Here is an 11043-nt window from a genome sequence, read left to right on the forward strand (position 1 = left end):
GGGAGCCCTACAAGAAAGGTAGTGATGAGGAGAGGCCCACTCTCTTGGTGAAGCATGGTGGAGATGTCTCTCTTCTCTGCCTGTCACTCTTCCTCAGCTCTTGGCATAGGTCTCAGAAGATGATGAATGGAGAGGTGATGGATGGGTTGGTTCACCTGGACCCAGGAGTTTGCTCTTTGGTTCAGATGTCTACTCTGAGTTAGGTTTCAGAGACATACCTCCGGGTACGGGAATTGCCCTTCTGAAGGCCATGGGCCAAGTAGATCCCAAGGGCAACAGGCCAGGCTTTCAAAGAAGAAACTAGAACCTGGCAGGTAGATGGATGAGTGTGTCTCTGTCGTCGTAGCAGCTCCGTCTCCCCGTAGAGTGCCCACTGACTCTGACCTGCTGCAGCTGCACTGCAGTAACAGCATGTCAGACAGGCATTCTGCATTCAGCTTGGCTGCTGGCCAAGAAGGCCTTCCTTGATTTTCACCAGGATTCATCCTTCTCCTGTCCCGCACCTACCCATCCTTCTAGTGAAGCTCTGCCCATTTCAGGTCCCAGGGCCCCTGCTCACATCATTCCTCTCATCTGAGCTTTCTCTAAAGGACCATCTTTGTCCTAGAAGCCTCCCCTGACTGCCCAAATCTACCATGGACTCTCCTATAACTCTTTCACGGTCTGTTAGTCATTTGTCTTCTAACTGTGTGCCTGTCGCTGTGCTGGATGCTGGGCATATAGAGACAAATGCCTCGGGACATGGTTACTGAGAGACACAGGCAGACAGGTAATCAATGCTGAGCGTGTGGTTCTGACAATACACGTGACGGCAGGCGTGTCCCGAGGTGAGGGCTCACAGAAGTGGAGAGCCAGTCTCCTTGGAGAATAATGAGGCTGAGACCAAAATGGAGGAGACTGTGCTATGGGTATTGGTTCTGTCCATCTGCAAAATAAGGATAATAACCAAACCTGCCTTGAGAAGAGATGTGGAAATGCACATGGCTGCTTTGAACAGCGCTGGACACACCCTGCATCCCCCAGAGATGTAGCTGTAAGCATCTTTGTGCCCTGAGCCAGTCAAGAGCACGAGGGGGCTTTTAAGCAGGAAATTGATACTCAGGTCTGCGTGTTTTTTTTTTTTTTTTGAAAGACTGTTCTTGCTGAAGGGCAGAGTGAATTGGAGTGGAGCAAGAGAGGAGGCGTGGAGGTGTCAGGCAGAGCTACGTCTCTAGCTGAGAAGGGCAGCCCCAGGTCGAGGACAGCAGAGGGAGGGAGGATGGGGGTGTGGTGAGGCATGGGGGGGGCCTTGGGGAATTTCTGAGGTGGACTTCAGATGCTGACCGAGCTTCCTGCATCAGTGGGTGACGCAGCTGTCCACCGGGAGTCACATGGCAGAGCCTGCTTTGAAGGGAAACGAATGAGTTGCCCCTTGAGAGAACTGAGGTTGAAGTGAGACTTGTGCGTGGAGATGTCTGAGGAGGCTGCTGAGTAGTGGACAGAACTGGCATCTAAACCTAAAATCCTGTGAATGGGGCGGGAGGGGGGCTGATGGGAATGGCCCAGTCGGGGAAGCACTTACCAAGGTCCTGAATTCAAGCCCCAGAACCCATGTAAACGTGGCAGGTATGAATGTGTAAAATGTGCAATGTAATCCCTGTGTAGGGAAGGAGAGACACAGCATCCATGGTACCTCCTGGCTAGCCTGCCTCGCCTGGTTGGTGAGCTGTATGCCACTGAGAGGTCCTAGCTCAAGAAAGGTGGAGGGTGTCACTAAGGTTGTCCTCCAATCCGCTGCACAGGTGCAGACATGTGCATGTACACACGTGCATTTTGAGAGAGAGAGAGAGAGAGAGAGAATATCTTGTGAATGGCTTTAGATGTAACTAATGTGGTAGAGTGCTTGCCAGCATTTGCAGAGCCCACATAAATAGGACTGCACACATGCTGCAGACCCCGTACTCAGAACACAGAAGCAGGAAGACGAGAAGTTCAAGGTCATCCTTAGCTATATAGCTAATTCTAGACTAGCCAGTGAGGGTGAACCAGGAAAGGATGGAGAGTGAGGGCTTGGTAGGTAGGAGCTGTGGAGCTGTGGAGCTGTGGAGGAGCCTAGGTCCTGCCTGCAGGGAGGGCAGAACAAGGGGACAGGTGAAATAGGAAAAGCCAGAGACGTGGCAGAGCTGGGCAACATGTTGCAATGATCTGGAACCGTGGGCAATTCCCAGGGTGTTCCAGGTGGCCGCAGTGGCTTTCACGGCCCATGCCCATATTTCACTAGTTGGGTGCAGGGGCCTGTTCCATGCCCCACCCCATCCTCAACCACTGTACCTGACAAAGGAATCTGGTATAGAAGTTTGAGTCCTCAGTTTGCCACTTTCTGGACTTGGGATGTGTCCGCTCTGTGGCTGGGGACTGGAGGGGGTACCATAGGTAGGCCTCTGTTGACTTGACCCTCACTCTGCCTGTGTCTTCCATTTCTGGCAGTCCATTGACCCTGGACAGCAGTTCACATGGGAGAATTCCAACTCGGAGGTGAACAAGCCCAAGAACCGCTATGCAAATGTCATCGCCTATGACCATTCTCGAGTCCTCCTCACGTCCATCGATGGTGAGCCCGGGGCAGATTGCTCTTTCCCCTCTTGCTCTGCTCTCCAGAACACAGAGGTTAATGCTCTCTCGCACCCCTTTCCATCTGTAGGTGTCCCTGGGAGTGATTACATCAATGCCAACTACATCGATGGTTACCGGAAGCAGAATGCCTACATCGCCACACAGGGCCCACTGCCCGAGACCATGGGCGATTTCTGGAGGATGGTGTGGGAACAGCGAACAGCCACTGTGGTCATGATGACCAGGCTAGAGGAGAAATCCCGGGTGAGGAGGTGGAAGGGAAATGGCTCAGTGGTGCTGGGTACCACCTTCTCTGAGGTTTTTCAAGGGATTCCCCAAGGGCTATGGTTTTCCTGGAGTATCATCTCATTCCCTAGGTACCAGGGAGCTGCTGCAATCTAACATAGCATGTTCCCCCAGGTGTTTATGAGTTCCCGGGATGTTAGTATGTCATTTCCTGGAATGCTGATGTGTTCCCCAGTTTCTGAGATGTTCCCCAGATGCCCGAGCGTTCCTGGGGCACTCACACATCTAAGTAAATTAGTGGAAGGAGCTGTTGACGTCTGCTTTTGCACTGCGAAGCATTGACTGGAACATAAAATTTACAGAGCTTGAAAATGGGGCATAAACGTTATGGGTAAATTTGGCAGAAAATGTGCCTGGTGCTATCTGGTGTTGAATAAATAATTTTCAATTATGGTCCTTCAGCCAGTGAGGGAAGGGGTGGTGGCTCAGTGTGGTGTGGTTTGGTGAGGAGGGAGAAGCTGAGAGCTCAGGCTGGGGCTTGCTGTAGTCAGGTAAACTGGGCTTCTCACTCTGCTTCTGCCTGTCTAAGCCTTCTGGCAGCCTGTAACACTGTCGCCTGTACCCTGCTCCCTGACCCGCCCGTCCCCCTCCAGGTGAAGTGTGATCAGTATTGGCCAGCCCGCGGCACTGAGACCTATGGCCTCATTCAGGTGACCTTGGTGGACACTGTGGAGTTGGCCACATACACCATGCGCACCTTCGCACTCCATAAGGTATGGCTGAACCACGCTAGCACCCGTCCGTTACTGGGATTGTAGAGACTAAGTGTGACATACTGGTCAGGGCCTGGGGGACTGAGGGGTTGTCTCAGCCTGTGTTATGGGACTGCCTGGTGTGGCTTCTGAATGATCACATAAGGGTGGTGGATCTGGCCCCTTCCCTGGGTCTGTGACAAGCACACCCCAAGGTTCCTCACCTCCGTTGACTCTTTCCCCAGAGCGGCTCCAGTGAGAAGCGCGAGCTGCGTCAGTTCCAGTTCATGGCTTGGCCAGACCATGGGGTTCCTGAGTACCCGACTCCCATCTTGGCCTTCCTGAGACGGGTCAAGGCCTGCAACCCACTGGATGCAGGACCCATGGTGGTACACTGCAGGTGAGAGTGTATAGAGCTGCCAGAGGGGTGGGGTGGGGTGGGAAAAGGAGACCACTGCCCCAAGCTGTGCCCTTGTCCTCAGTGCTGGTGTGGGCCGCACGGGCTGCTTTATTGTCATCGATGCGATGCTGGAGCGGATGAAGCATGAGAAGACAGTTGACATCTATGGCCACGTGACGTGCATGCGCTCACAAAGGAACTACATGGTGCAGACAGAGGACCAGTATGTGTTCATTCATGAGGCACTGCTGGAGGCCGCCATGTGCGGACACACCGAGGTGCCTGCTCGCAACCTTTATGCCCACATCCAGAAGCTAGGCCAAGTGCCTCCCGGGGAGAGTGTGACTGCCATGGAGCTTGAGTTCAAGGTGGGACTCAGTGGGCCTGCTCGACTCCAGGGTCCTGGACTGGGTCATGGGAAGGACTGGGTCTTGGAAGGCCTCTTTGCAGAGATCCGAGCCTGATAAACCCCTTTCTCTTCACAGTTACTGGCCAACTCCAAGGCCCACACATCTCGCTTCATTAGTGCCAACCTGCCCTGCAACAAGTTCAAAAACCGCCTGGTGAATATCATGCCCTATGAGCTGACCCGAGTGTGTCTGCAACCCATCCGTGGTGTGGAAGGCTCGGACTACATCAATGCCAGCTTTCTAGATGGCTACAGGTCGGAATGCTTCTCCCTGCCCCACGGTACCTTTTGGTACCTTGGTCTGCTCCTAGTTGGGGGAGTAGGAGCTAGCCCGAAAGATGAGAGTGAGCTGGGTACAGAAGCGAGGGCTTCCTAGAGGAAGGCTGCTCTGTGAGCAGGGTCCTAAGGATCTAGGCAGTGTCGGGATAGATGGGGGCAGCAGCACCTCCAGCATGTCAAGTCTTCTGTCACCCAGACAGCAGAAGGCCTACATAGCTACGCAGGGGCCTCTGGCAGAGAGCACCGAGGACTTCTGGCGCATGCTCTGGGAGCACAATTCCACCATCATCGTCATGCTGACCAAGCTTCGGGAGATGGGCAGGGTGAGCCCACCCCTTCCCCCGGGCCCCTCTCATTCCAGGGAGGACACCAGGCACCGTTGGGAAGGGTGCTCCTTTTGTGATGCTCCGCTCTGTACCCCAGCTTCCCATCGGCATAGCCTTGGGCTCTTTTACCAACACCCATCCTGTCCCAAAGTCCCCTGGAATGTGGCACCCCCTTCCCACGTAACCGTGGGGGTTCCCGGTGTTCTGTCCACAGGAGAAGTGTCACCAGTACTGGCCCGCAGAACGCTCTGCTCGCTATCAGTACTTTGTTGTTGATCCGATGGCGGAATACAACATGCCCCAGTATATCCTTCGGGAATTCAAGGTCACAGATGCCCGGGTGAGTGTTGGTCAAAGAATGTGCATACAAGCCTGAACCTCACACTTCTTGAGCATGTGTGGGTCTGGGTCGGCCCCCAAGCCCCTTGAGCTCAAACTGCAGGAATACAAGCTGTGCATGTTACCTCTTAGAGTCCTTGTGAGTGCGTCCCTGTGTGATTATACTCCTGGTCTAGAGGACCTAGTGCCTGAAGTACAAACCTTAACTCTGGCTCCTGACCATCTCTCCCAGGATGGGCAGTCAAGGACAATCCGACAGTTCCAGTTTACAGACTGGCCAGAGCAAGGAGTGCCCAAAACGGGGGAAGGCTTCATTGACTTCATCGGGCAGGTGCACAAGACAAAGGAACAATTTGGGCAGGATGGGCCCATCACAGTGCACTGCAGGTGGGGTGGGGCTGTCCCCACGTAGGGCTGGGGTGGAGGGTGCTTCTGAAGGCCTGGGAAGCCCCCACCTGAGGTGACAGGATGCCTGACACAGCCATTCTCTGAGCAGTGCTGGTGTGGGCCGTACCGGGGTGTTTATCACTCTGAGCATTGCCCTGGAACGCATGCGGTATGAGGGTGTGGTTGACATGTTCCAGACCGTGAAGACCCTCCGCACACAGCGCCCTGCAATGGTGCAGACAGAGGTAAGCAGACCAGTGTGTGGGACCCAAGTGTCTCCCCCCAACAGCCCTCCAGCCGTCAGCTGTACCTGCAGCTGGCCCACGTGTGTTTGTTCATGCTATAGCCACGTGGCATTGCTTGTCCTGCCTAACTTGCAGGGGGGGGCGGAGAGCGAGCTGTGTTCATTCAGTAGCTCTGTCCTGAGCTCTGGTGTCATGCTGCCTTCTTCTGGGTCGGGGTTGAACACAGCGGTCTGTGTAAGATGCTAAAATCTGGGCACAAACAAATGCAATTGGAGTAGCAGAGGGGAATACAGGCCCGGGAGAGGGAAAGCGGGGAGATGGGCCTGCAGAGGCTTATCCCCCCTTCCATCTGGAGAGTACTTGGGCAGCTGTCTGTGGAGTCCAGTTCTATGGCCACTGATGGCAGCATGAATGCCTTTCCCTCGTCCACACTAACCAGCCAACCCCTTTTTCTCTCAGGACCAATACCAGTTGTGCTACCGTGCGGCCCTGGAATACCTCGGCAGCTTTGACCACTATGCAACGTAACTACTGCTCCCCTCTCCTCCGCTGCTCCCCTGAGGGGCTCCGGGGGGAGACCCAGCTCCTCTGAGCCATACCGACCATCGTCCAGCCCTCCTGCACGGATGCTGTTGCCGGCAGAGCACAGCCCACTGGGATCACAGCATTTCGGGAACATTGCCACACCAGTCAGAGAGCCCAGAACACCTGGGCGAGTAGGCGGACTGGCAGCCTGGCTCTGGGCCCTTGTCCACCAGGCCCAAGTGGAGCCCCGCTTCAAGCTCTCTGTTCAGCTCCGCATTTCTCATGCTTCTCATAGGGTGGGGAAGGGGGCGAAGCCTCCACTTTTTATACCTTAGGCGGGGTAGACTGAGGGATCCTAGCCTCTTCCCTCTGACTTTCCTTTTGCGAATCTTTCACTGCAGATCGGGCTGCCGTGGGAGTTGGGGCCTATTTTGTTTTCCTCTTTGAGTTCATGTTGGATCCTTTCTTGTACAACTTACGCTGAAGGACAGCACATGCCTTCCTTGTGCAGAGCGAGGGCCCTGCCTGAGCCCGGCAGCCGTGGCCCAGGAGGCAGCACCACGCCTGCTGTTCTCCAGCCTTTCAGAGATCCTATTCCAGTCAAATGCAGGGAAACACATTTTCTTTTTTTGTTTGGTTTTGTTTTAGGTTTTGTTTTTCCTAGAGAGCCTTTTTTTAGGCCCTACAGACAGTGGTGGGCGGGGAGGCGATAGGAAACCCATCCCCAGTGTGCATTTAACATTCATAGCCCACAACCACAGACGCGTCTGGGGGAGCCTGGCAAGGCCTTCCTCATCACCATCGTGTTTGCAAAGGTTCAAAAAAACAAAAATTAAAAAAAAAAAACACACAAAAATAAATTTTTTTTAAAAAAAAAAAAAAGAAAAGAAAAAAAGATTCATCCCCTGGCCTCTACTTCACATCCTGAAGTGGGAGGCAAATCAATGTGCCTGGGGCTCGCCATGGGCCCACAGCGTCTCGCTATCATCCCCAGCATTGCAGTGTGGCAGGTGTTTGTAGGCTGTGGGTTCTGGCCACCTCAATACATGAATGGCACAGGTGAGGGCTTGTGCCACGCCCCACACACCTCAGGGCCAAGCGGGGGTGTGGCTAGCCCTTCAGGTCTAGGCCAGTGGGCCTGGTAGCACACGTCTGTCCTCAGCCGGGGCCAGATGATTCCGCTCCTGGTTTGCAGCTGTCTTCAGATTCCCCCAAGACTTGCTCTTCTTCAATCCAAGTTGCCCTCGTAAACCAATGTGGCAAGACTACTGGACTTGTATCCATGGTACTATACTCAGTCTTATCTCAGCTTGCTGAGGGGCAGGGAGAGGGCCTCTTCCTCTGGGCAGCACTATCTAGATAGGTAATGGGGGCGGGGAAGGGTGCATAGCTGTTTTTTAGCCTAGGGACTTGATGCCGACGTCCCCAGATCTAGCTAGGCTAATTGGAGATCAACAATCCAGGGTTGGTGGTGTTGGAGAAACATTCATTTCTACCTTGTGGATGCTAGTGCTGTAGAGTTCACCGTTGTACACAGTCTGTTTTCTACTTGTTGAGAAACTACAGCGTCATTGCATACTTCTTGATGGTAATAAATTTGAATAATCCGATTTCTTACACACCGGGCCTCTGCCTCAGCTCCTTCTGATCTAGACTGTGGTGTCTGACTTGGTGGCTTGGGTGGGTTCTGTAGGATCCTTTCTAAGAGGACATGGCCAACCTGAGTGCTTGTGACAGGCTTCTGCCATGACTACGTGAATGGAAGACAGCCACCGAGGGATAGGCCTCTAGGCCTGCGCTGCTAAGAGCACCCAGTGCTGTGGATTGCCAAATGGAGGGTGTAACGCCCCTCAACGCCACCTTCATCTTCTCCCACGTTCTAAGGAATGGGATAACCTGTGGACTTAGAAAATGACCATATGGAAATTAATTGGTAAGACAACAGTGTAATTCTTGTATGTGGGTATTGGACGCACAAACAACAAGACCCTGGGGGCTGAGGGAACTTAGCACTGCAGATTCACGGAGCCTTGCAGCCTCACAGTGGCAGTGAGAAGACCCTGCCTGGTCTCAGACCCCTGAAGCTTGCAGAGATAAGAGACTGCAAACAGGGAAAAAATACCTAAGTCAGGGAGAGAGTTGTCACAGACTTACTAGGGGTGCCCTGGGGCGGCACCTGGCCCCGGGGAAGGCCTGGAGCAGGTGACAACTGGATTTGGTGGCTTTAGGGGGTGAGTAGAGGTTAGTTGTGAGGTGGGAAGAGGGTGCCTGGGAGGGAATGACCTATGTCACAGCTCAGAAGCCTAAGTCAAAGCAAGTGTGATGTTCCGAGAAGTGCAGAGTGACAAGGTTGGTGACGTGGGCTGAATGGGATGGGTGGGTCATTGAGTTGATGGTGAAAACAGTGACTTGCTGTGCTTTGTCCTGGGTCCACAGGGTGGAAACCCTCGGCCTATTCCATGATTAGCAGCTGTCGGGCTGTGAATGACCTAGGCCTTGGCTTCCCACACCCAGTTTAGTGCCCCCACCTATTTGTGTTTATTCGGAGAGGGGCACCCATCCTGCCATGATGTCTGATGGGATGAAACTGACCTAGGCCTGAAATGGGTCCCTTCTTGGCTTCCCACACACCCGGTTTAGTGCCCCCACTTGTTTGTATTTATTCGGAGAAGGACAGCCATCCCACCATGATGGCTGCTGAGATGAAACTTGAATGACTACTTGCTAAAGCAAAGATTGAACCATGAGACACTGCCAAGGGACTAGTAAATACCAGATGCCAGCATTTAGACCTGCCCCAGGCAGGCTCAGCACTAAGTGTTTTCCAGACCTAAACCTCGGGGCTCCCCAAAGATCAGGGAATCCTTCACTTTTTAAGGGCTTCCACCTAAGAGACCGCATGGCAGGTCAAGCCAGGAGATGGCCCTCCCCAAAGTCTCCATCCCCAACAGTACCAGCTCCTCCCTGCTCATTCTGCTTGTTTGCTTTTTGAGAGGGGGATCTTACTTACTCTATAGCTTGGACTGGACTGCCCTGGAACTCACTTTGTAAACCAGGCTGGCCTCGAACTCTGAGATCTGCCTGCCTCTGCCTCCTGAGAGCTGGGATTAAAGATGTGGTGGCCATGTGCCCGGCCATCTTTTTTGTTTGTTTGTTTGTTTGTTTTTGGAGACAGGGTTTCTCTGTAGCTTGGGAGCCTGTCCTGGAACTAGCCCTTATAGACCAGTCTGGCCTCAAACTCACAGAGATCTTTTTCTTTTCCTTTCTTTTTCTTAGGTGCTCTCATGATCTCATAGTCCAGACTGACCTCAAATTCATAGTTTGGGATGAACCTCTGATCCTTCTGCCTCCATCTCCCAAGTGCTGAGATTATAGGAATATCATCATCTCTGTTTTGGGGGGATTCTAGGCAAGTACTCTCCCAAATGGAGCTAGTCCTTCCCCCACCTTCTAAGGCCTGCTCCTCTAAGGTCTCCCTGTGCAGAGTTTAGCACCCTGACACTAAGTTTTCTAACCAGGCATCTCTCCATCCTATACCCCCTCATTCCACCACGCCCTCCCCGTGTGGCCCATCACACCTGTTTTTCCATTCCCACTGCTTCTGACCCAAGCCATGCACCAGGCCCTCCTGCTTGAGACAAGAGTCTCACCCTATAGCTCCAGTCAGCTCCACATTCTCCTGCCTCTGCCTCCTGAGCACTGGGATTCCAGCCATGAGCTACCATGCCCAACTCTAAGTCTGCCTTTTCCGCCTGGACTATTGCATGCCTTCTCCATGGTCTGTTTGTTCTTCATCTGACCCCAACCAACCCAACCCATTCTCAACACAGCATCCAGACTGGTCCTTCACACTGGGTAGATCTGACTAACCAGACCCACCAAGCCCTTAGGGTCAGCCTTAACTCCCTGGTTTTCTAGGCTTGGAGGATCTGTTCTCCGTGGCCTAATCTTTCTTCTCCCTGTTCCCCAACCATGACAAAATCAGTTTTGTTTTTTGTTTGTTTGTTTGTGTTTGCAATGCTGGAGATGGAACCTGGGGCCTTGCATGTACAAGGCAAACTATTCTAGCCCAAACCACTTTTTTTGAGTTCTGTATGTACCATCTTCTCAGCTCCAGACCTTTCTACAAACATCCTCCCCCACTGTCTACCTGGATAACTCTTATTTGCTTTTAATTGAAAAACATTTTTGTCACACAAAATATTCTGATCACGCTCCCCCCCTCCCCAGCTCCTCCCCACCTCTCCACCCACCCAACCTCATGCTCTTTTCATTGTTTAGGTCTCAGCTGAAAATATTTCCTTCAAAAGTCAGCAGTAAATTTCCTAAATGAGGCGAGACAGTTCCACTATGCCAGATATCTGAAGTCTATTATTTCGTGTAATCCTGACAACAAGCTAAAAGGTTGCTCTATTATGCCATTTCATCTCTTAGAATATTATGTTTCATCCACTTCTCCAGTACCTAATGAGAACTTGCCACGTGGCAGTCACCATCCGAGGGTTCAGAACAAACACATCAGTGAACCCCAGAGATTGATGCC

At 52.8% G+C, this 11043-nt stretch overlaps 1 protein-coding gene across 3 annotated transcripts in view; it reads left to right on the plus strand.

Annotated features, from left to right (window-relative positions):
- The window catches only part of Ptprf (protein tyrosine phosphatase receptor type F), an 81645-nt gene extending 73526 nt beyond the window's left edge, over nt 1-8119 (plus strand). For all 3 annotated transcript variants that reach the window (XM_050161204.1, XM_050161206.1, XM_050161205.1), the window contains 11 exons: nt 2467-2590; nt 2681-2856; nt 3492-3611; nt 3836-3990; nt 4073-4358; nt 4476-4654; nt 4875-5001; nt 5219-5344; nt 5576-5730; nt 5840-5975; nt 6435-8119. In XM_050161204.1, coding sequence (XP_050017161.1) covers nt 2467-2590; nt 2681-2856; nt 3492-3611; nt 3836-3990; nt 4073-4358; nt 4476-4654; nt 4875-5001; nt 5219-5344; nt 5576-5730; nt 5840-5975; nt 6435-6503 — 1653 coding nt within the window. In that variant the 3' untranslated portion in view covers nt 6504-8119. The remainder of the gene's footprint in view (nt 1-2466; nt 2591-2680; nt 2857-3491; nt 3612-3835; nt 3991-4072; nt 4359-4475; nt 4655-4874; nt 5002-5218; nt 5345-5575; nt 5731-5839; nt 5976-6434) is intronic.
- Nucleotides 8120-11043: the final 2924 nt, after the last annotated feature.

The sequence above is a fragment of the Alexandromys fortis genome, unplaced genomic scaffold (genome assembly GCF_014885135.2).
Source record: "Alexandromys fortis isolate MF-2015 unplaced genomic scaffold, M_Fortis_MF-2015_v1.1 scaffold_122, whole genome shotgun sequence".
In the NCBI taxonomy this organism is placed as follows: Eukaryota; Metazoa; Chordata; class Mammalia; order Rodentia; family Cricetidae; genus Alexandromys; species Alexandromys fortis.